This window comes from Eumetopias jubatus, unplaced genomic scaffold (genome assembly GCF_037043125.1).
Source record: "Eumetopias jubatus isolate StellerSeaLion01/CBP00866 unplaced genomic scaffold, mEumJub1_p1.0 scaffold_2, whole genome shotgun sequence".
Taxonomy (NCBI): domain Eukaryota; kingdom Metazoa; phylum Chordata; class Mammalia; order Carnivora; family Otariidae; genus Eumetopias; species Eumetopias jubatus.
The window spans coordinates 20,725,619-20,750,497 of NW_028274808.1; the positions used below are offsets into that span (position 1 = coordinate 20,725,619).

Genomic DNA, 24,879 nt, shown 5'->3' on the forward strand with positions numbered 1-24,879 from the left:
GAGACGGAGCAAATGAAAGATGTGCAAGGGTCATTGAATCCCCCTGGTTGGCTATTTTGATTACTGTTACCGAATTCTAGAATTATTTCCCCTTTGGGAGAAGGAAATTCTGGCATGATAGTTCTGTGAGAAATCTTGGCCCAGTAAATGAATAGAGATGGAGGAAATTAAGGGGGAAAAGGGTGCATCTCTCTCAAAAGGGCCTAGACAAAAGGGAATAGGTTCAGAGATGGGAACCTCTTGAGGTTTATCAGAGACCCACCCGCTCAACTATTTGAACTGCTTTAGCGCTCTGAGGTAGAGACTGCTTTAAAGCAGTGCGGTTAAGCACGGAGAGTGTAGCTCTGGCTTTAACGCAGACGAATTTGTTCCCAGTCTGGGAAGTGGTTTCTGCAGGGCACTGAAGAGGGACGATTGGGGTGAGGGCCTTGTGTTTGGGAATTGGGAGGAGGTTGGAAAGACTGCGTAAAGGGCTTACAACACCTAGAGCACTTAAATTTGTCCCAGCTTTTTAATAATTCCCTGGGTCTTTGCAATAATAGCAGAAACTGGAAGGGTTTGGGTGTTTTTTAGCGGCCTTCATTTGCCCAAGTCAAAAACTGAAAATTTTAGCAGTCCTTTTTTAGGTGACCCATCTAGGACACAAGCGAGCCCGTTTGCCAGATTCAGTCTGCAGTGAGTATAGTTTTCCATTTCATCCTGGTCCTTTTAAAAGACTCAAGGAGAGGGGCGCCTGAGTGGCTCAATCGGTTAAGCATCTGCCTTCGACTCAGGTCATGATCCCAGACCCTGGGATCAAGTCCCGCATCAGGCTCCCTGCTCAGAAGGGAGTCTGCCCCTGCTTCTCCCTCTGCCCTTACCCCTGCTCATGCTCTCTCTATCTCTTCCTCCCTCCCTCGCTCTCTCTCTCAAATACATAAAATCTTTAAAAAAAAAGACTCAAGGAGAAATATCCCTCTCGAGGTCCTTGTTGAACATAGAGTTAAATGCTACCTGAGTGGATTCAGCATTTAAAGAAAAACCAGAACCTTCTTTAAAAACAATTGGAGTTGATTGTAGTAGTCATGAAGAGGTTCATCAGGCTTTTGTGCACAGGCCTGAATTTTTGTTCGCATCGACAGGCTTAGGAAAAGCTACTATAACTGCCCAGTGGATAGTCCCTGGGAGTGTTCTAGTGTCTTGCCAAAAGTTAGGAGTCTGTTTCTCTACATGTCCTTCAGGATGTTCCTATCAGACTAGTTTCATCCGGTGTTTGGTCTGACCCTCACAAATAAGCATGTGGACTAATGGATATAAATCTAAGAAACTAGATTGGTGAGTTTGAATAACTAGGGTAAATTCTATAGCAAGCTTATGCGGGGAGGGGCGGGGAGGTTGTCAGTCACTTTAGAAAATTCTTTATGGCTCGCACAGTTCCCTTAGTACAGCAAGCATAAGAAACTTGGCATTTCTGTAGATCCTCAAAACTCAACTTTAAAGAGGCAGGAGAAGGAGCAGGGAGCATTTCAGAGAAAAAAAGGAAGTTCAGCTGTAAGAATAAAGTAAAGTGGCACCTGCCAGGTGCCTGGAAACAAGGTAGAGGAGGGGAAATAGAGGGCTCCAAAGCCATTTTGACTTCTCTCACTTGTATCAGTTAATTTAGAAATTGTATTTCACAAAGAGGCAAACTCAGAATCCTCAAAGGATTCAGAAGCCTCAAGGTGCTGTCTAAAACAGGCATCCCGTTTAGGTCTTTTTGTTTTTTAGTGGCTGTGCTTTCTAATTTACTTTTGGGTAAACCAAGTTCGGGGAGGTCAGACAGTTCCCCATAAGGGCTATTGAAGTTCTAAATCACTTTTGGTTAACTCAGTCTATTTAGTTACAAATGCACATGCAGAGGGACCATAGTTTTTAAACATAGACCAGCTGGAGCCCCAGTAGGGGCCTGGTACCCTCAAAGCATTTTGATGACTGGGATCCCATTTCGTAGAGGTTTTTCTCAAGAGTAAAGAGAAAAAATGCTAAGTAGCACAGTTTCAACAGGAACAGCCTGTTTCCAGAAGGCATCAGAACAAAGGCCAGTATGGTTCCAGTAGGAACAATCCAGTTCCAAATTGGAGTCATACCAAAAGCCTTGTGCATATCCAGCGGGCACAGTCTGATCCCAAAATGGGTCAGTTCACGCTGGCAGAGGAACCGTCCAGTTCCAGACAGGAGTCGGTACAGTTCCAACAGGAACAGTCTGATTCTGTAAAGGAGTCAACAGTTACTCTCCGATTAAACACACACACATACACACATATGCAAGCACACAGAAAAGCAAGGCCTTAAGACAGATCCGGAATAAAGCTTGGAGAGCTCGAACACAGAGAGGAGCTTGAATAGTTACTCAGATTAAACACACACACACACACACACACACACACACACACACACACACACACACACACACAACAATTGAATAGTTACTCAGATTAAACACACACACACACACACACACACACACACAACAAGGCCTTATAAAGCCTGGAGAGCTCGAACACAGAGAGGAGCTTGAATAGTTACTCAGATTAAACACACACACACACACACACACACACACACACACACACACACACACACAAAACAAGGCCTTAAGACAGATCCTGGATAAAGCCTTATAAAGCCTGGAGAGCTCGAACACAGAGAGGAGCTTGAATAGTTACACACACACACACACACACACACACACACACACACACACACACACACAACAAGGCCTTAAGACAGATCCTGGATAAAGCCTGGAGAGCTCGAACACAGAGAGGAGCTTGAATAGTTACTCAGATTAAACACACACACACACACACACACACACACACACACACACACACACACAACAAGGCCTTAAGACAGATCCTGGATAAAGCCTGGAGAGCTCGAACACAAAGAGAGAGGAGCTTGAATCCCAGGGAACGCTTACCCTCCAGCCCGAGGATTGTCAGGAAAGCAGGGAGCCCAGTTGGCTCTGTGGTTAATCGGCACCTGTTTTCTCACCAGCCTTGGAGTTGTTGGGGGTTTTCTCTGGATTCCATTTCTGATCACCAAGTACTGTTAACCTTAAAAAATAAATCTGCCAGTTATTTTACCAGCAAATATGGGTTTATTCAGGAATAGCAGAGAATTATAGTGAGGGACAAGCAAGCTAGGGCAAAACCATAGGCAAGTCTGTAGAACAAGGGAGAGGAGCACTCTTTTCTAGAGGAAAAAGGGAAGTTGAGAAGGCTGTTAAAATAAGTCCACCAGAATAAACTGGGAGTTGGAAGAATAGTGGCTTCTCATTGGCCCGGCTGTTGCCAGGGCAACCTTTCTTCCTCTGCTGGGATAGGGAAGTAGTAGTTCAGGGTCCTATGGACTTGAAAGTCAGCTTTCTTCCTGTTGGGTCTGCAATTGGGCATGAGAGCTACCCTGTCCGCCCCCGACTCCAATCTAAATGACATTTTCTTTTATTAATTTTCAGAAACCAGCAATATCAAGATGACATTCTTGATTTTTGTAGCATTCCAGTTTTATATATATATATATATTGTACTGCACTTGCCTAAATTATGTATTCTAAGTAGCCTCTGCCCCAGATACAGTGCAACTGTAATACATGAAATTCTTTTGATTTACTCACTTTTCTGTGGAAAAAGGCAAATATTTGACAGGAAGTAAGTTAGAAGTAATCAGTTTCTATGTTATTCTAAAGCCAGCGTGCATTCCAGCCCTCTCTCTAATGGCTTGTTCTCTGGAGGTCTTCCTTTGTGTAAACACTGGCTACATCTTGGTCTTCAGTGACTTATTGATTACATGCATCTCTTGACTGGTTTCCCTGCCCCAATGCATGTAACACATAATGAATACCTTCCATATTTAAGGCTTCTTTTTTTTCTACTCCCTTTCATGTTCACCTTGCGTGTGTCTGTGAATTGATAACCCTGCAAACCTTCCCTGCTTGAGCTTTTAACTGGTTCCAGGCTGCTGAGTGTATGTATGTGTATACACGTGTACAAAGACAGGTGTACAAAACCCACATGGACAGATAAGCACATTTTCCTCATATATATCTATCTATACAATGTAAATATTTTTGTCCTGGTATTTCTCCTGGATTCCTTCCTACCTTCCTAAGCCTGTTCTCTGCATAAAAATCTTCCATTCTGCTCTGATCCTTTCCTCTGAACTGTAACTGTGTCTTGAGATATGAGAGGGGGGCGTGGTATTCATATACCTTTGAATGACAACAGAATCCTCCTGTACATTATTTTTGATCGAGTGCATGGATTCTGGAGGTATGCACAAGCATCTGTGAGGGAGGAGAGAAACAGACACCTGTTTCTCCAGCCTGACCAGTCACGTCAGGGCCGGAGATCAAGGGACTGACAGCTGGAGCACCCCTGAATCCCTCCAGATCCCATTAGCACTTATTTTCTACTGCTCCCTGGCACTCAGCCTCTGCCTTCGTGTGCGTGTGCGTGTGTTGTGTCACTTGGACTAGTTTTAGAGCCAGCTATAGAGCCAGGTGGGTTCAGTCAGCTCTTAATAGTGACTGTGATGAGCTGAGCACAGCAGATGCTAAGTCGTAAACATAATGTAATGATGTTTATTGTTTGCAGTGAAGTAGGAAAATACTCTATAGTAATGACTGCTGATTGACCGATACTGCAGAGTATTTTCTGTATTTCATGTAATCGTCACTGCCCTCCTAAGGTAGATACTATTTATTTCTCGAGGAAATTGAGGTACAGATGTTAAATACGGAGACATTTTAGAAAAATGTTTAATGAGAAGTAAAATGTGGGATCATGGCTAAGCATTGGTTATTAAAATGATTTTGTTAATCAGCTTCACAGTTCTTTCAAAGGACTGTGATTAGTGGAGGTGTTATTATAGAGAGGTTTTTGGGTCTCCCCGTGCGCACTTAATCTAATCCTCTGCTGTACTGAGTTTATTTCCTCTCCATTTCTTCTTTGGAATCCATGAGCCTACCCAAGGCTCTGGAATGAAGAAGAATCAGGAGATTAGGGTGGATATAGGTTTGGGTTTTGTTGGATATTCTAAGGAGAAGAGCAGCTGATTGGAGTTCAGAAAACCTGTCTTAGGGCAGTGCCACTGATGTGCAGAGCTCCAGTGGGCCACTGCTTTACCATTGCTCCTAGACATGGAAATCTGAGTGTGCACCGGCAGGGAGGGGAGGCCGTGTAATAGGATGAACAAGAATTTTTTTTTTTTTTTGGAATTGTGGAACCGAATTTTGCATGTGACGTTATGATCAGTCAGAAACTGAATTAATTTGTTTTTTGTTTAAAGATTTTATTTATTTGAGAGAGAGACAGAGATAGCAAGAGAGAGCAGGAGTGGGAAGGAGAGGAAGCCAGCTTCTCTGAGCCAAGCAGGGAGCCCGATGTGGGGCTCAATCCCAGGATCCCAGGATCATGACCTGAGCCGAAGTCAGATGCCTAACCGACCTGAGCCACCCGGGCACCCCTGAATTAATTTGTTTTTATGTTAAGCTTTTTTTCTAGGAATTAAGTATCATAGTCTTTAATATAGATGTCAGCTCCTGTAGCTCACACCAGCATGCACCTTATGTTTCTCTGGAGCAGAGAAATAATGGAGCAAATGCTGGCTATTTTTATTATTAGTTTTACTAGTAATAACATAGACAAATATATATATTTATATATTTTAAATATTTATATATTTTATATATATTACTTATGAATATATAAATTTATATAAATATAAAATAATAATAGTTTTACTAATTTACTATTAGTTCTAAGCTGATAAATCACTGAGTAGCACACCCTTAGAGGCTTAGTAACAAGAGCCAGAAGATAATGTTTCTGTAACTACAGAGAACAATGGTAGCGTTCATCCACCAGAAATAGGGCCCAGCTCCAATGATAAAGGAGTGGACGTTGCTATATCCTCATAGCAGAAACTGCTGTTTGTCAGCTGAAGGGTAGGAAATTGGAACAGTGCTTGGGTTTGCACTGACTACAGAAGAATACGGAGAGAGCGAGCATGGCAGGAAGGGTCTCATGGCCAAGTGAGTAGAGAAGGTTCTTGAATCCAATTGTGGGAAGCTAATACATGCTGCCATTTCTGGACGCTTGAAAGGCGACCATACTAAAGCCAATGCTCAGACTGATTTGGCAGTAGTGTGACTTAGTCTAAGAGGGAATTCTGAGACTGGGAAACCAATCAGAGAGAGGTGCCCAGAGCCTAGACTAAATCTCTGCAGAGATTTAGGAGGGCAAAAAAGGCAGATATTTTCTAGCACTGAGACTCAGATGACATGAGGCTCATGAGCCAAAGTTCTTTCATTTATCACCAGTTCACCTTACCCTTCCAGAATGTATAACTATTCTAAGATTTCTGAAATTATGTGTGATTGTGTATACAACACAGGGCAGAAACACTAGGTGGGAAGATGAGCTTTTCTGCCAACCTTGGTTTGAGTACCAACTTCTGTGTTACTGTTAAGAATATGCCTCTAACATAGCCATCTCAATGTAACTGCCTAACTCCCATCAAAAAATTGCTTTTTACATTTCATGATGCTACACTTCTCATTACAGCTATAGGGGTCCAGTTCCATGGTACACCATAAATCTTGACTTACCGCCCTACAAAAGATGGCATGAATTGATGGCTGACAAGGCACCAGCGGTATGCTGATTGTTAAATCTTCTATTTCTGACATGACTGAATATAATTGCATTTTTAAAAGAGCATTTCATGAAATTACACACCAAGTATTTTAAGGATATGATTTTGATATTTTTCTCCTGTTAACAATAATAGAAGAAATGATGCCATTTTTCTGTAGCTTCCTGGTCTTTTTACTCGCCTTTGCCTTTGTTTCTTTCTATCATCTGCCTTTTTCTGATTAATTAATAAAATGGCCTGTTAAAGATGTATTGTGTGTATATATTAGATGAAAATATTTCCAAATAGCACTCTGTTTAACTATGTATGGATAAATCAAAAGGTCTGTGTCTGTTTTCATTTTACCAATATGAATCTTAAATGTCAACATTTTTTATGTCTCTTGTTAAACTATTTATTTTTCAGCTAAGGATTATAGTGAATTCCCTGAAGGATCTAATAAATGCATTTGTGCCAAGTGGAAAAATTATGCAGATAGTGGATCAAAAGTTGGTAAGAAATATTATTTCCCACAATAAATTTTAAACATACATCCACATATAGACACAGAGTTCAGAAAAGGCTTTGGTATTTATTTAAAGGCATAATTTGACAACTTCTTCTAAGGAGCTTTCGGACAAGTTTGCATTTATTCTAGACCACTATCAAAACTTTAGAGGGACTTAAAATTCTGGGGTTTGGTAATGTATGAATAACAGGACACAAACTAGCATGGCAGATTTTGGCGATTAACTGCCTGTTAATTTTTTTTTTAAGTATGGACTATTTACAGAACAGTGGGCACATATATATTTCGTCTGGGAGCATGGCATGTCCTTCCCCTTAGACATACAGTTGACCCTTGAACAGCACAGGTTTAAACTGGGAAGGTCCACTTAAACATGGATTTTTTTTTTTTATAAATACAGTAAAGTATTATAAATGTATTTTCCTTATGATTTTTTTTAACATTTTCTTTTCTCTACCTTTTTAAATTGTAAGAATACAATTTAAAATACGTATAACATAGAAAATGCGTGTTAATTAACTATTGATATTATCGGTCAGGTTTCTGGTCAACAGTAAACTCTTGGTGGTTCTGGGAGAGTCAAACATTATTCAGGGATTTTCAACTATACAAGAGGTGGGCACTCCTAACCCCCGCATTGTTCAAGGGTCAACTGTACTTACATTTGCCAGTTCACTATTGAAAATTTGGGTGTTTTTTTTTTTAAGTACTTTGCCTCTGTATCTCAGGACACCCAGAGATTTTTCTACATATGACCAAATGATATATTCAGCCCAGCTCTGTACTTCATGGAGTCCTTCAGTAGCTGTGACCATTGAAACTCACTGGGTTGAGTGTTTCTTGGAGCTCTGTATTTGCCAAATCAGTTCATTTTCCTCTTGGTCTTGGAGGGAGACTCCATTTCTTCAGCTCCTTTTTAATTTAGGTGGAACCAATGGAATATCTAGGGCCTGGCCCTTGGAGCCCCCAAGAGATCCTCATCACCCTGTTTCGGTCATTGCTCTGGGACCCTCAATGTTCTGCAGGGTACAAAGGATTGGGGGGCACACCAAGGGCCTAGGGCAAATGTTTCAGCACTTAGGACATTTGGGATTGGATAATATTTTGTTGTGGGGGCTGTCATCCCTGCCCTCTACCCACTGCGTGCACCCCTTCATTTGCAAGAACCAAAAATGCCTCTAGATATCACCAAATCTCCCCTGGGGATAAAACCACTCCTAGTTAAGATCATTGAATCCCAGAGACTGGATGCTCTAGGCATGTCATCCCTGTGACACTTGCACCTGTCAGCCACCAACTCTGTTCTCCCTCATATTTATGCTTTCAGAGTCTTTGATTGAGGGTCTCCTTCATGTTCATACCAGCCAGACCTCCCCCACATACAAAGGTTGGCAGGAACAGCAGACGAGAGGCCCCTGCTGTCCCCAGAGATGGCACATGCCCAGGATTGCATTCAGACAACATTGTTTTTTTTTCCCCTAAACATTGGATTTTAAGGTTGGATCTGTCACCTAATAACTATATCCTTTGACACGTTTCTTAAGCTGTGAAATGTCAGGTTTCTCATCAGGGAGAATACACTAATCATACATATTTTATAAGGTCGTTGTGAGGATTGAGTGAAATACTGTCTACACAGCACAGTGCCTGGATATGATAAGTGGTTACTACATGTTCAATAAGTCATCTTTGTGTGTCAAATTGGCAGGAATATTCCACTTGTGTAATGCCTAGGTCACTTGACATAAATACCAAGTCGGTGACAAATGAGACTTGCAAATTTTAAGCACATTATTTTATTAGCGAGAGGCTGTGAGCTTAAATTGTGATCTCACCTTTAGTGGAAAGTTGCATTTGAGAATAAAAGTATATGTCCACTGGGATTTTGCTCCTGTGTCCATTGTTTGCTAACAGACTGTGATAATGCATCTTAGCCTGGGAAGCCCATTACCCAAGACAGAAGGTTTTGTGAATGACTAGAAGACAGATTTGCCTTTATGAGTGTGGAAAGGAAGTAGTAATGAGGGTGCAGCGCCAAGGTGGAGGGTGAGTTTGGGTGGAGATAACGGGTACTTGTTGTGATGTGTTTGTGGGCCATGTTAGGTCATCCAAGGGCAGTTTTTCCAGTTCCCTTTTTTTTTTGGAGAACAGGATGAAATATAAGGCAGGGAAAAACAGTCATAGATAGGTCTTGGCATAATACCTGAGAACAGTTGAGTTTAAGGGACTAAAAGCAAGAGTTAAAGAACGGGGGGCCCAATATTGAGTACCAGATAGAGTCTCTTAGAAATACAGGATGTAACAGTGCTTTATCAATGACTTTTATCACTTAACCATGGAAGGGGCATCTAGAACATACTATATGTAAAAGAACCAAATCTCAAAGCAACGCTTTAGGTCAGATGATTGATAATTTATTTGTTTTCCAGCCTGGCCTACTTGGCAACTTTCCTGGTCCTTTTGAGGAGGAAATGAAGGGGATCGCAGCTGCTACTGGGATACCGTTAGGTAAATTTCACTTTGCAGCTTTTATAAGATTTAATAAAGCACTTTAAAGTTTTTCTATTGAGGTATGATCTTACATACAGTAAAGTGCATTGATCTTAAGTATACTGCTCAGTAGAGTTTTTAAAATGCATGAATTCATGTAATCACAACTCAGATCAAGACAGAAAATTCCAGCAATCCAGAATGCTCCATCACACCATCTCACGGATGGTACCGCATTCCCAAGTTAACCGCTTATTCTGACTTCACCATACATGGGTTCTGCCTTCTTGAACCTCCTGTACACGGTGTGAACTGTTGTGTCAGGTTTCTTGTACTTACCTGGAGTGCCGAAATCGGTCGATCTATCTTGAGTACTTATCTAGAGGTAGTATGCTACTGTATGAATAGGATATTTGGGTGGTTTCTAAACTTCGGATATCAAGAATAAAGCAGTTATGAATATTCTTGTATCTGTCTTTGGTGGACATGTGCACCTATTTCTCTTGGGTATATCCCGGCTCATGGGGTAGCTGTGTTTTAGCCTTGTAGACTCTGCCAAGCAGTTTTCCAGAGGAATTGTATCCACTGGCAATCAGCATAGCACAAGAGTTTTAGTTTCCTCTGCTTAATACTTCTCCACCTGGTAGCATCAGTGTTTTTCATTTGAGCCATTTGGTTGAGTGTGTAGACTCCCATTATCGTGTCATTTGCTTTTTCTTGATGACTATAAGATTGTACAACTATTGACCTTTCCTTTCAATGGTTAGTGTTTCAGTTTTTACTTCTTTAAAAAAAAAAAAATGGTTAAAAAAGATAGTCTCTCTCCTTCGTTCCTTCCTTCTAAAGGTGAAATGTTTGTTACAGTTTTTTGCCCATTTTTTATTGATTTTAAAACATTCTTTTTTTTTTCAAGTTTTTATTTTAATTCCGGTTAGTTAACATAGTGTTAATTAGTTTCAGGTATATGATATAGTGATTCAGCAATTCCATACATCACCTGTTGTTCATCCCAACAAGTCCCTCCTTAATCCACCTGTCTCCCCTCTGGTAACCACCAGTTTGTTCTCTAGTTTAAGAGACTGTTTTTGGATATGTCCCTCTCTCTGTTTCCCCTTTGCTCATTTGTTTTGTTTCTTAAGTTCCACATATGAGTGAAATCATATGGTATTTGTCTTTCTCTGACTGACTTATTTCACTTGGCATTATACTCTCTAGCTCCATCCATGTTGTTGCAAATGGCAAGATTTCATTCTTTTTAGGGCTGAGTAATGTTCCATTGTGTATGTACACACACACACACACACACACACACACACACACACACACACACCACATATCTTCTTTACCCATTCATCATTCAGTGGACACTTGAGCTTCTTCCATAATTTGGTTATTGTAAATAACGTTGCTATAAACATAGAGGTGCATGTATCCCTTTGATTCAGTGTTTTTGTATTCTTTGGCTAAATGCCCAGTAGTGTGATTGCTAGATTGTAGGGTAGTTCTCTTTAATTTTTTGAGGAACCTCCATACAGTTTTCCACAGTGGCTGGACTAGTTTGCATTCCCATCAATGTGCACTTTTTCTCTACATCCTCACTAACACCTGCTGTTTCTTGTGTTGTTGATTTTAGCCATTCTGACAGGTGTGAGGTGATATCTCATTGTAGTTTTGATTTGCATTTCCCTGATGATAAGTGATGATAACCTCTTTTCATGTGTCTGCTGGCCATCTGTGTATCTTCTTTGGAGAAATGTCTGTTTATGTCTTCTGCCCATTTTGTAATTGGATTGTTTGTTTTTTGGGTGTTGAGTTATATAAGTTCCTTATATATTCTAGATACTAACCCTTTATCAGATATGTCATTTGCAGATATCTTCTCCCATTCCGTAGGTTGCCTTTTAGTTTTGTTGATTGTTTCCTTTGCTGTGCAGGAGCTTTTTATCTTGATGAAGTCCCAGTAGTTTATTTTTGCTTTTGTTTCCCTTGTCTCAGGAGACATATGTAGAAAAATGTTGCTATGGCCAATGTCAGAAATTACTGCCTGTGCTCTCTTCTAGAGTTCTTATGGTTTCATGTCTCACGTTTAGATCTTCAATCCATTTTGAATTTATTTTTGTGTATGATGTAAGGAAGTGGTCCAGTTTTATTCTTTTGTATGTTGCTGTCCAGTTTTCCCAACACCATTTGTTGAAGAGACTGTCTTGTTCCCACTGGATACTCTTTTCTGCTTTGTCGAAGATTAATCGACCATCTAATTGTGGGCTCTCTATTCTGTTCCATTGATCTATGTGTCTCTTTTTGTTCCAGTACTACACTGTTTTTTTTATTTAAATTCGATAATTAACATATAATGTATTATTTGTTTCATGGGTACAGGTCAGTGATTCATCAGTCTTATATAATACCCAGTGCTCATTACATCACGTGCCCTCCCCAGTGTCCATCACCCAGGGACCCCATCCCCCCTCCCCTCCAGCAGCCCTCCATTTGTTTCCTATGATTAAGAGTCTCTTGTGGTTTGTCTCCCTCTCTGGTTTTGTCTTGTTTCCTTTTTTACTCTCTTTCTGTCTTGATCACTACAGCTTTGTAATATAACTTGAAGTCTGGAATTGTGATGCCTCCAGCTTTGCTTTTCTTTTGCAAGATTGCTTTGGCTATTCGGGGGTTTTTATGGTTCTATACAAATTTTAAGATTTTTCTAGTTCTGTTAAAAATACTGTTGGTATTTTGGTGGAGATTGCATTGAATGTGTAGATTGCTTTGGGTGGTGTAGATGGTTTTAAGGAATTCTTTATATATTCTGGCTACAAGTCTTTTGTCAGATTATCTTCTCTGTGGCTTCAAGTCTGTGGCTTGCATTTTTACTCCCTTACTGGTGTCTTCTGGTGAGCAGAAATTCTTAATTTTAATGAATTCCAATTTAATTTAATGAAAAAGACTTTTCCTGCCACCCCTATTTTATTTTTGAGCTACCAAAGTGATAGAGTTGTTATTTTAAGTAGGCAGTAGTACCTTGTTTTTTTTAACAAGAGAGATAATTCAGAATTTCTGAAAATCAATAGTATTTGTCAAACAGAGGTGGCTAGGTTTTTTTATTTTTTACTTCTTTAAAAAAGTGATGTAGGGGCACCTGGGTGACTCAGTCAGTTAAGCATCTGACTTTGGCTGGGGTCATGATCTCAGGGTCCTAGGATCAAGCTCCGTGTTGGGCTCCCCACTCAGCGGAGAGTCTGCTTGTCCCTCTCTCTCTGCCCCCTGTCCCACTCATGCTCGCTCTCTCTCTTTCTCAAATAAATAACATCTTAAAAAAATGATGTGTAAAAAGATGGTCAATGTACTGGAAGTATATTCTTGCAGCCTATATGAAAAACAAGTCTTTAATTCCTTTATTATGTAAAGAACCCTAGCAAATAAAAACCACATATAAATATCTCGAGAGAAAAATGGATTAAAAAGATTAACACATGATTTGTAATAAAGAGCAGAATCTTAGCAAAATGGAAGTAAAATAAATATTAGATTAGGATGGGGAAAAAAATGTTAAGCTTAACATGTTAACATGTGATAAAGTGTGCTGTATATCTTTAATTAATTAGAATAAATTACTGTGTTTGCATAGAGTTGATACACAGAGTTACATTAGTTTCGGGTATACACCATGGTGTTTCAGCACATCACTGTACATTGTACTGTGCTCACCACAGGGGTAGAAGACCATTACAGTACCACTGGCTGGATTCCCTATATGCTCTGCCTTTTATTCCCATGATGTATGCCTGTTAATTAAATCCTTAGTGGTATTATTATACAGTTTTAGAAAAATATTCAAAAATTAAAATGTTTTAAAATGGATTTTCTTGGTAGCTCTGCACTAATTTTTTTTTTTTAAGATTTTATTTATTTGACAGAGCGAGTGATAGCGAGAGCAGGAACACATGTAGGGGGAGTGGGAGAGGGAGATGCAGACTCCCCCGCGGAGCAGGGAGCCCAATGTGGGGCTCGATCCCAGGACCCTGGGACCATGACCTGAGCCGAAGGCAGATGCTTAACCGACTGAGCCACCCAGGCGCCCTCCACTAATTTTATTAATAGTTCCTGGATATTCTTTCTCACCTTAGAAATATTGTCACCTCTAAAAATGTGAGCAAAATACATGTTCAGTATATAACAAAGAGCCAGATGTATTGTTATATTTAAGGGGCACCTGGGTGACTCAGTCATTTAAGGGTCACTCAGTGATTTCGGTTCAGGTCATGATCTCATGAATCAGCTCAGGTGGTGGTCTCATGAGTTGTGGGATCAAGCCCTGCCAGAGGCTCCGTGCTCATCTGGGTGTCTGCTTGAAATTCTCTCCCTATACCTCTCCCCCCACTCACATGTGCACACATGCACTCTTCCCCCTCTCTCAAATAAATCTTTAAAAAAAAAAGTTGTCATATGTTAGCACCCCCAAGCCAAATTAAAACGAAGCATATTGATGAAAAATTTGGATATCACTTTACAGTACAATTCCAGTGTGCCTGGGTGTTCAACTTGCCCAAATAGCTGACCCTTTGGGGGCTTGTTTTGTGTCTGTAGAGTACAGGTCGGTGAGATACTTCTACCTGACCAGGTATGCAGGTGTGCTCACGGGTCTGCAGACACATACACCATAGCAAAAAATCACACATGATGATTGTTAAACCTTTTCTTAAAAAAGAATTTTCTAACAATGTCATAGTTCTGTATATTGACCAAGAAATGTCCTATCTTTTCTCTTAGGAGAGATTATTTCATTCAATGTGTTCTATGAATTTTTTACCATTTGTACTTCAATAATAACAGAAGACAAAGAAGGTAAATGTGTGCTGAGGGAGGGTGGGCAGTGTAAAGTACAAAGTAAAAGAAAAATCTAAATAAATAGAATTAGAACTTGTAATATCCAGGCTTACTCTTCAAATTCTATATATGTAGCATATAGTTTAAAGATCTTAGCAAATTTTTGAAAAGTGAATTTAAAACTGTCCTTATTTTGAGACCACCGTAATGGCTGTTAAAGTTTAATCCAGGCTTGCTCTTCAAATTCTGTATATGTAGCATATAGTTTAAAGATCTTAGCAAATTTTTTAAAAGCAAATTTAAAACTATCCTTGTTTTGAGACCACCATAATGGCTATTCAAGTTTAATTCAGGGATGCAAAAAAACTTGGAAGAAGTGCTTCAGGACTATAAACATTCTTACCCTTTCAGCTAGTCTACCTTATACTGTTCTTCATGATTTAGTGTAAGTACTCACAGGGGTGGGGTACCTGATTATCTGTATATGCATAGTGATCCTAGCCTTTCCTTGAAGCCCAGAATAAATCTTGTCCCATCATTTCCCAGCCAAGGGACCCTGTGTAGACCAGCCTCACTTTCCCATGTTTTTTTCTGGCAGGTCCCCAGAATTAAAGGCACAGGATGATGTGCCCTGATTTACTGTTAATTTAGACCTCTCCTCTCAGTAGAAAGTCTGCCTGTACCTGACCCTTGAAGTGTTCAGCTGTAGGTAACAATTCCTGGAGGGAAGTGTGTTGGCAAGTCACATTAGGTGAGCCTAAGATGGCTATGTCCAGGTAACTGTCAGTGGACCAAAGAAGGACCAAAGAAGGATCAGTGGTCCTTCTTGTAATTTTACCTGGAACCCTGTGCTCTCAGATAATTGGGAGGGGATCTGGCCAATGTAACAGGCACAACAGTTTGATCTTATTAAGGCTTATATTAGGATGCTGCTTAATTCTTACCGTTGAATTGAACAGTTGTGGATATCAATAAACCAGAATTAAGTGTCCAGCTTTGAGTGAGAATCCATTATGCTGTCATAACTGCTGCCTCATGTGTCTCCTTACTTTAAATTAGGTCATCTACTACATGGGCGAAACATGGATTTTGGCGTGTTTCTTGGGTAAGTAAAGAACACGGTGAGTATCAATCCTTAGGAAGAGTATGTTGTATTACATTGATGAAAAGTAAATCCCAAATCATGCCCAATATATGATCAGAAGTGAAGATACTGGATTCCTTAGTTTTGAGACAAGATGGGCACACTATTTGGGAGTCTGTAACTGAGGTGAACGTAGGTTGTAAACAGAAATCTGGAGCATGATTGAAGGCCCCAGATACATGTCAGGCTTATTTCTTAGAAAGGAAGAACAGAATTCTATTTTACATCTTCTTAACATTCCTGAAAAAATATAACAGGGCTTTGTAATTAGAGACCTACTTTTGAATCTGGGGTTTGTTATTTAGTAGGCTGTATTGTATCGGGTTATTTAGCTTCTCTGAGCCTCTAGTTTTATCATATGGAAAATGGAGGGTAAAACCATTCATGTCGCAAAGTTCTTGTGAGGCTTGATCATTAATGGATTAGGGAGATAAAGTACCCGATATAATGCCTGGCCACAATCATTATATATTCATCATTATTATCATCGTTTTTAAATGTCACTGAAATCTGTCTTTTGTAGGTGGAATATAAACAATAATACCTGGGTCATAACTGAGCAACTCAAGCCTTTGACAGTGAATTTGGACTTCCAAAGAAACAATGAAACTGTCTTCAGGGCTTCAAGCTTTGCTGGCTATGTGGGCATGTTAACAGGATTCAAACCAGTAAGGAATCTACTCTTAGAGAATTTTACAGGAAGCTCTGTGTCCTGATTTTACTGCCTGTGAAAGGTGGGGTCTAAGGACCTAAAAAAGAATATGAAGCCCTAGTTCACCCCTTTACACTTCTTGTTACCATCATAGGTGTGAGCTCACATGGTAGACGAAGGTTTGTTTCTGAACCTCTTCTGAGGAAAAAGCATGGGGCTGGATGTGGAGATAAATCTCGCATCTGTTCTTTAATCTGCCACTCAGACAAGTTAGGCATTTGTTCTCTGCATTTCATTTTCCTTCTCAGAAAAGTGTGGCCAATAACATTCCACCTGCTCATTTCACACACTACATACACATGAAGATATTTCAACTTCTAAAAGCTGTTAATAGAACGTGATAGTATAGTTTTGACTCAGCTTTGCATCCCCCGCACCCATCCCAGGATTCGGCAACCTGGCATAAATACGAGAGGGCTTAACAGGATGGTTCAAGTTTCTGACCTCATTGCTTTGTCTTGTTTTCAGGGACTGCTTAGTCTTACGTTAAATGAACGTTTCAGTATAAATGGCGGTTATATGGGTGAGTAGAGTTCTTAAATGGGTATTTCATAGATGTTTTAAGAGGAAGGCCGGACTGTGTCTTCTGGTTCATAGTCTAACCTAATTGCAGGCCTGTGACACTGTGTTTGATTTCTTCCAGGTGTCATAGAATGGATTTGGGGAAAGAAAGATGCTATGTGGATAGGGTTTATCACTAGATCAGTTTTGGAAAATAGCACAAGGTAATCTGTTTGATTGCTTTATTATCAAATTTAATATTCATTTTTAAATTATTTTTTGTTGGAGATACAAGTGATTTAAAACATTATCTTAGTTTCAGGTGTACAACAAAATGTTCTGGGATTGTATATATTATGAAATGATCACCACAGTAAGTCTAGCTAACATCCATCACCACATATAGTTACAGAAACTGTTTACTTTGTGTTGAGAACTTTTAAGATTTACTCTCTTAACACTGTCAAATATACAATATAGTATTGTTAACTGTTGTCACCACGCCATACGTATTTCCAGGAATTACTTATTTTAGAACTGGAAGTCTGTACCGATTGATCCCCTTCACCCATTTCTCCCACTCCCCATTCCCCACCTCTAGCAACCACCAGTCTGTTCTCTGTATTTATAAGTTTAGATTCTGCATGTAAGTGATGTCATAAGGTATTTGTCTTTCTCTGTCTGACTTAACTCACTGAGTGTAATGCCCTTATGGTCGGTCCATCGATGTGGTCACAAATGGCAAGAATTTCCTTTTTTTTACAGCTGAGTAATATTCCAGTAATATTCCTTTATCATATACCACATCTTCTTTATCCATTCATCTATCAGTGATCACTTGGGTTATTTCCATATCTTGGCTGTTGTTACTAAGGCTGCAGTCAACATGGGGCTGCAGGTATCTTTTAAAATGTGTTTTTGTTTCCTTTGGGTATATTACCAGAAGTAGAATTGCTGCTGGATCATATGGTACTTTTTTTATTTCTTGAGGAACCTCCACACTGTTTTCCACAGAGGCTGCACCAGTTTGCATTCCCACCAACAGTGTACAAGTGGATCCATTTCTCCACATCCTCACCAACACTTGTTATTTCTTATCTTTTTGGTAATAGGTATTTCAACAGGTATGAGGTGATAACTCGTTGTGGTTTTGATTTGCGCTCCCCTGGTGATTAGTGATGCTGAGCATTTTCATGTACTTGTTGGCCATCTGTGTATCATCTTGGGAAAAATGCCTAGTCAGATCCTCTACCCGTTTTTAAATCAGATTTTTTTTTTTTTGCTACTGAATTTTCTGAGTGTGAGACTATGATTTTTTTTTTTTACAAGAAATATGTATTTGGTCTTTGTTTCCATTTCTGGTTCAGAGCTCCCAAAAGCCTTATAATTTTCTAAGTGTTGAGAATGATAAAGGTGTCTTTTGTTATAGTAATGAGGCCAATTATTTAATCAGTCATGCTGATGTAATGAAGCTTCCATAAAACCCAAAAAGGAAAGAGTTTGAAGAGCTGGGTAGCTGAACACACAGAAATCTGGGGAGAGTGGCATGCTCTGAGCACATGGAAGCTCCATGTCCTTCTCACATACCTTGCCCTATGCATCTCTTTATATGGCCGTTGCTTCGTATCCTTTATCATATTCTTTAATAAGCTGGTCATCATGTTTCCTTGAGTACTATGAGCCACTTTGGGAAATTCACTGAAGCTAAAGAGGAGCTTGTTGGAGCCCACAGCCTCAACCAGTCAGCTAGAAGCACAGGTTAATGCTTACAACTGGCTTAATGGGGCTTAGGAGTGGCCTCTGAAGTGGGGGATGGAATGCAGTCTTGTCAGTCTGAATCCTTAACCCATGGACTCCGATGCTATCGCAGGGTAGATAATGTCAGAATTGAGTTCAGTTCTTGGACACCTGAAGCCCCCTCCCACCCCACCCCTATGTTAGAGTTGGGTCCAGGAATCATAAAAGAACTAGTTCTTTATGTATTTTGTATATTAACTCTTTTATCAGATATGTGATTTACATATGCTTTCTTCCTTTCACTGGGTTGTCTTTTCATTTTGTTGATGGTTTTCTTGCTGTGCAGAAGCTTTTTAGTTTTGTTGTTGTTGTTGCCTATGCTTTTGGTGTCAAATCCAAAAACTCATCACCAAGACTAATGTCAAGGACTTTATACCTTATATTTTCTTGTAGAAGTTTTAATGGCTTCATGTCTTATGCTCAAATCTTTAATTCATTTTGAGTTGAGTTTTGTGTATGGTGTAAGATAGTGGGTTAGTTTCATTCTTTTGCATGTTACTGCCCTTTCCCAATTGTATCTTCTTGGCTCTGTTGTTGTAAATTGGTTAACCATATATAAATGGGTTTGTTTCTGGGCTGTCTGATCTGTGTGTCTGTTTTTATGCCAATATCATACTGTCTTGATTACTATCATTTTGTAATATAGTTTGAACTTAGGAAGTGTAGTGCCTCCAGCTTTGTTCTTCTCAACATTGCTTCGGCTATTTGGGATCTTTTGTGGTTCCATTTAAATTTTAGGATTGTTTGTTCTATTTCTGTGAAAAATGCTGTTGAAATTTGCATTGAGTCTGTAGATTGCTTTGGGTCATATGGGCCTTTTAACAATATTAATTCTTCCAATCCATGAACACATTTATTTGTGTCTTCTTCCATTTCTCTTATCAATGTCTGATAGTTTTCAGTGTATAGGTCCTTCACCTCCTTGGTTAAATTTATTCCTAGGTATTTTATTCTTTCTGAGGCAGTTGTAAATGGGATTGTGTCCTTCATTTCTCTTTCTGGTATTTCATTATTAGTGTGTAGAAATGCAACTGAATTTTGTATATTGATTTTGTATCCTGAAACTTGACTGCATTCGTTTATTCTGTTTTTTAGTAGAGTCTTTAGGGTTTTCTATATAGAGTATCATATCATGTGCTAAAAGTGACAGTTTTACTTCTTCCTTTCTGATTTTGATGCCTTCTCTTTCTTTTTCTTGCCTAATTGCTCTGGCTAGGGCTGCCAGTACTTCTATTAAATAAAAATGGTGAGAGTAGACATCTTTGCTTTGTTCCTAATACTAGAGGAAAAGCTTTCAGCTTTTTACCATTGACTATGATATTAGTTGTGGGCTTCTCAGATGTGGCCTTTATTATGTTAAGACATGTTCCCTCTATACCCATTTTGTTGAGAGATTTTATCATGAAAGGATGTTGAATTCCGTCAAACGCTTTTTCTGAATCTATTGAGATGATCATATGCGTTTTATTCTTCATTTTGTTAATGTGGTGTATTAAATTGATTTGTGGCGGTTGATCCATTCTTGTACCCCTGGAATAAATACCATTTGATTATGGTGTACGATCCTTTTAGTGTATTGTGGTCTATTTTAAATTACTCATATTAAAATAGAAAAATATTTCCTAGCTAATCTTCCATTGAAGAATTATTTCAGAGTTTCTTAGGTTAACCTTTGACATTCATATGGAATTCATGTTGTGTGTGTGCATGTGCCTGTTTAAATCAAAGAAATACACTGATTTATTTAAAAAGTGCTAGGGATAGTGCCAGTATGAAGGGTACCTATTAGTTTTTCTTGATGTACAAAAATCCTACCCATACACAGAAGAAAATTTGTACAAAATCATTTAAACTGTTAATACCTGTTAACCTAGAAGTTATATTCTCGCTGGTGCAGAATCTTGTAATAGTACTACATCCAAGTGACCTAGAATAAATAGGTATCATTCCTATTTTTAATGAGTTCAAGAGAGTAAGATTTAGTGGCCTTTCTGAAAATCCACTTCAATTTCTAATAGCCCTAATTTTCAAGGTTACTTTCTATTCCCTAAGTCCTAGAAACAGTAATTAATATTGTTTCTTCTTGATCAGTTGTTGAGTAAAAGGCTTAGACAACTAGGGTGGAAGATAATGTCTTGAGGCCCTTTGGTTTGTCCTTAGATTAGAGGGAATATTTCAGATCTCAGTGTTTCACCACATGGTGTTGGGGACTGTTCCTCCCTAAGCCATTGCTCACCATCCTTTTTTAAAAGAACATGTTTCTCAGATACTTGTGTTCCCTTGGTTTCCACAACTAAAAATTTTTCATTCCAAGTCACCTAAAAATGTTTACTTTTTTTTTAATGTTTCTATGTAGTTATGAAGAAGCCAAGAATATATTGACCAAAACCAAGATATTGGCCCCAGCGTACTTTATCCTGGGAGGCAACAAGACTGGGGAGGGTTGTGTGATCACACGAGATAGAAAACAATCTTTGGATGTATATGAGTAAGTACACTTGTTCACACAAAATAAGTAGAAACTAAAGCCTAGACTGACATATTTACGGGTTTAAGGCAGGAAGCCTAAGCGGAATTTCTCCTTTTGTATCTAGACTCAACCCTAAGCAGGATAGATGGTATGTGGTACAAACAAATTATGACCGTTGGAAAAGCCCTTTCTTTCTTGATGATCGCAGAACACCTGCAAAGATGTGTCTAAACCAGACAACCCAAGAGGTACATTCACAATGTCATATGTAGAAAGAAATGGTGACCTTTAAAGCATATCTTAGTTGTGGCATTTTTCTTTGGCCTTTGAAGAATTTATAAACTTCCTGGTGAGTATCTCTGGACAATCTGTACTGAGATTTTGTTTTGTTTTGAATTGAAGGATCAAAATTGTATTGTACTTGCCTTTTTGACTTTAATGCTGGATACCACTCTGTGAAGCTGAATGACAAACAGGCAAGAATTAAGAGGGCAAGGAGAGAGAGAAAAAGTCATATATTATTACCATTAACTCTCTAACAGTGACTCCAAAGGAAAATTCTCTTAGGGGGGTTGCGGGGAGGTTGACTAAGAATCTTTGTTTCTAATGACCCATCTGTATGGATAAGGCTGCTGACATCTGCATTTAACTTAATGAACTAAATTATTTTTGTTTTAGAATATCTCATTTGCAACCATATATGATGTCCTGTCAACAAAACCTGTCCTCAACAAGGTATTTTTTTAAATATATATACTTTTAGGGAAGTAATTTGGCCCTGTTTTTATCTTTCCCTGTTATCTTGGACCAGTCAGAGCTAGGACCCCAAGTCATGTTCCGCTTAAGGTTGACTTTTAAAAATGTTTTTATGTGACTAAAACAGTAACTCTTGGGATATGACAAACCAATTAGTGTGGTTTGATGTCCAAATTGGTCAAAGTACTGTTTCCAGTTTTATTTCTATGACATTTGAATTAAATGTAGTTTTTTACTTTTGACCTCCCCTGTCAGAAATTTCATGCTGTACACTACAGCTAACACCTAAAACTCAAAAAGTCTGAAGTCTGTTTATAGATGCTTTGTGCCTGCATAGTTTCCCCCATTGTGTCAGAAATGCGGGAAGGGTAAGGACCACCACAGCTGAACTGGTTATAGTCCACAGTCTACGCTATTAGGCTTTGCATGACTACTGTTTACACTGTTGAGAAGGGTTGAGTGTTAAAGCGGTGCGGTGGAGCGGTGTACTACTCAGGGATAAGATATTGTAAGGAGCTGAGGGGATTCTCTCCTGAGCCTGTTTATATTCATGACCTGGAATAATGGCTCTATTGAAGTTAGTTGTTTTAATTATCATTTTTTTCCTTCTATTCCTAAATGGTGAACTATCATTATTGTTATTAACTTAGTAACTATTTGCGACTTTGTATATTTAATGTCATCGTTTATATATAATTTATATATTATTTTATATATTAAGTAACTTCATAAAGCAATTTGACATGTATCAAAATTAATATGTCAGTACATCTTAGAATTGGAAACATCCTTAAAATAAAATTAATTTTTCTTTCAGCTGACTGTATTCACAACTTTGATGGATGTTACCAAAGGTCAATATGAAACTTACCTGCGGGATTGCCCAGACCCTTGCATAGGTTGGTGAGCACACACCTGGCATGAAGATGGAAACTCACATGCATCCAACTAGTGCAGCCATCTGATCTCCTTCCAAAGACCAAGACTCAGGGCAGTTTCTTGTTAAGGCATGAGCTTGTCTTTCTTATGTTTACAGTTCAAACTGTTTCTGCCATAACAGCTGATTGTTCTATTTACAGGTAACTTCTTTATGTACAAAAATCAGTCACCTAGAATTTGCAGTTTCACTTCACTTTGATTTTGGGGCATAGGGATGGGCAATGAATCTGTTATGGGACCCACCTCCATAGAATAAAGCAAGATTCTTGGTGGGTGTTGAATCCAGCACATCTGTACATCATTCAGTTTTTCACTTTAATCCACATATTTGTATGATTTTCTTTTCCTTCTGGTTCAAACTATTAAAATTAGCACACCATGGTCTTTGCTGTCTGTGACAGCAATGTAATTTCACTAATTTTGATTGGAGGGGGATGAGACAGACATTCAGCTCTGTAGTTAAGAGGCAATAATACTTGAGCCTTTGACCCTGAGTAGGAGTCCTTTTTTGGGTTCATGAAGTAATCCATGTGCAAGGCAGCCTTTCATACACAGAATTGACATGTTCGCTTTTTCATGAGTACTCTACCTCCCGGTTAACTCCAGGCGGTTGTTAACTTCAGACATGGAGCCCCAGGTTCTGTGAATTAATAGTAAATAGGCCAAAGCCTTGTGGAAAGTGAGAGGTGAACCCATAAACTCACATAAATATCATTCACTTAATAAATGTTTAGTTTATCTTTCTGATCACTATGTATTTTTAAAAAAACATAGTTACTAAAAATGTTTTTCAGAAATCAGTCTATTTATGGAAAGTGCTAATAGAACTTAACCTTTCAGACTTTAACTGTGAAATGCATGCCAGTTCGGCGAGACTGTATCCACTTTATTTTGTGTAATGTTACTTGTATTCATGACGCTCAATAAACAGACATTGGAAGCAGTGCGAGCGGTCACGTATGCTGATGGGGTGTGCACCCACGTGCCAGTTTGAGGGCGGGGCTCATGAGGGAGAAATCAAAGCTGAACATGGCGCGTCTGAAGTAAATTCCAAGAGTTATGTAGGTGGGCTCTTCAACTTAGGACTGAATGGTCACTATCTTACATGACTCATCCTTCCACTGCAATGTGCAGGGGTCCAAAGGCTATTTTTCCCCTGGGAGGTGGTGCTTCCACAAAACTATAGTGATGCTAATACCATCTTAGTGAAGCAAGATGAATTAAAAGAGGATTTGTGTTAAAATAGGATTTGACTTAAAAAAAAAAAAAAACCAACCCTCAGGGGTGCACGTGGCCAGCTCAGTCGGAGGAGCTGCAACTCTTGATCTTGGAGTCATGAGTTAGACCCAGTGTTGGGTGTGATTACTTAAGAATATAAATAAAATCTTAAAAAAAAACCTACAGCTTCAGATTTTGTTCCCCTTATAAGAATGAAGTGAGGTAAACGTATTTTTTATAAAGTTGTAGTCTTTGATATTCATAATAGATGAGATGTTAATTGTTTTAGACCAGTTTCTCAGGACTACATCAGAGAATAGGGAGGAGATAACAACCGGCATTAAGATTTTAGGTAGTACTGCTTAGCGGTAAAAAAGCAGTTATAAAATAGGCTAGAGTATAAGCCTATTTATAGATGTACTTATGCTTAATTAGATACACATCTAGAATATAGAAAGATGATGGGGAGGGTGTTTACCAAAATGTTGACAGTGGTTCCCACTGGAGAGTGGTATTAATTGCTGTTTTAATTTGGAGAGGACATTTATATGATTGCAGGTGTACCTAGTTTTACGGCACTTTGCTTTATTGTGCTTCACAGATACTGTGTTCTTTACAAATAGATTTGTGGCAACATTGCATCAAGCACCGTTTTCCAACAACATTCGCTCACTTTGTGCCTGTGTCACATTTTAGTAATTCTCACAAAATTTTATACTTTTTCATTGTTACTGTATTTAATGTGATCTACCTACCACCCATTTCCCCATCTCTCTCCCTCTCCTTGGGCCTATTCCCTGAGACACAACAATATTAAAATCAGGCCAATTAATAACCATACAGTG

General features: G+C 39.0%; 2 protein-coding genes across 2 annotated transcripts in view; one reads left to right on the forward strand and one right to left on the reverse strand.

Moving 5' to 3' along the window:
* The window catches only part of ASAH1 (N-acylsphingosine amidohydrolase 1), a 49,095-nt gene extending 25,336 nt beyond the window's left edge, over positions 1-23,759 (forward strand). Inside the window, exons 3-14 of the mRNA XM_028099799.2 lie at positions 6,588-6,678; positions 7,084-7,170; positions 9,616-9,694; positions 14,441-14,515; positions 15,557-15,602; positions 16,165-16,309; positions 16,822-16,876; positions 16,997-17,078; positions 21,008-21,139; positions 21,246-21,369; positions 21,800-21,856; positions 22,695-23,759. Of these exons, the coding sequence (XP_027955600.1) occupies positions 6,588-6,678; positions 7,084-7,170; positions 9,616-9,694; positions 14,441-14,515; positions 15,557-15,602; positions 16,165-16,309; positions 16,822-16,876; positions 16,997-17,078; positions 21,008-21,139; positions 21,246-21,369; positions 21,800-21,856; positions 22,695-22,784 (1,063 nt within the window). The 3' untranslated portion in view covers positions 22,785-23,759. The remainder of the gene's footprint in view (positions 1-6,587; positions 6,679-7,083; positions 7,171-9,615; positions 9,695-14,440; positions 14,516-15,556; positions 15,603-16,164; positions 16,310-16,821; positions 16,877-16,996; positions 17,079-21,007; positions 21,140-21,245; positions 21,370-21,799; positions 21,857-22,694) is intronic.
* PCM1 (pericentriolar material 1) overlaps positions 18,790-24,879 on the reverse strand; it is a 90,979-nt gene continuing 84,889 nt past the window's right edge. Inside the window, exon 44 of the transcript XR_015767734.1 lies at positions 18,790-20,181. The gene's annotated coding sequence lies outside the window, so the exon portion shown is untranslated. The remainder of the gene's footprint in view (positions 20,182-24,879) is intronic.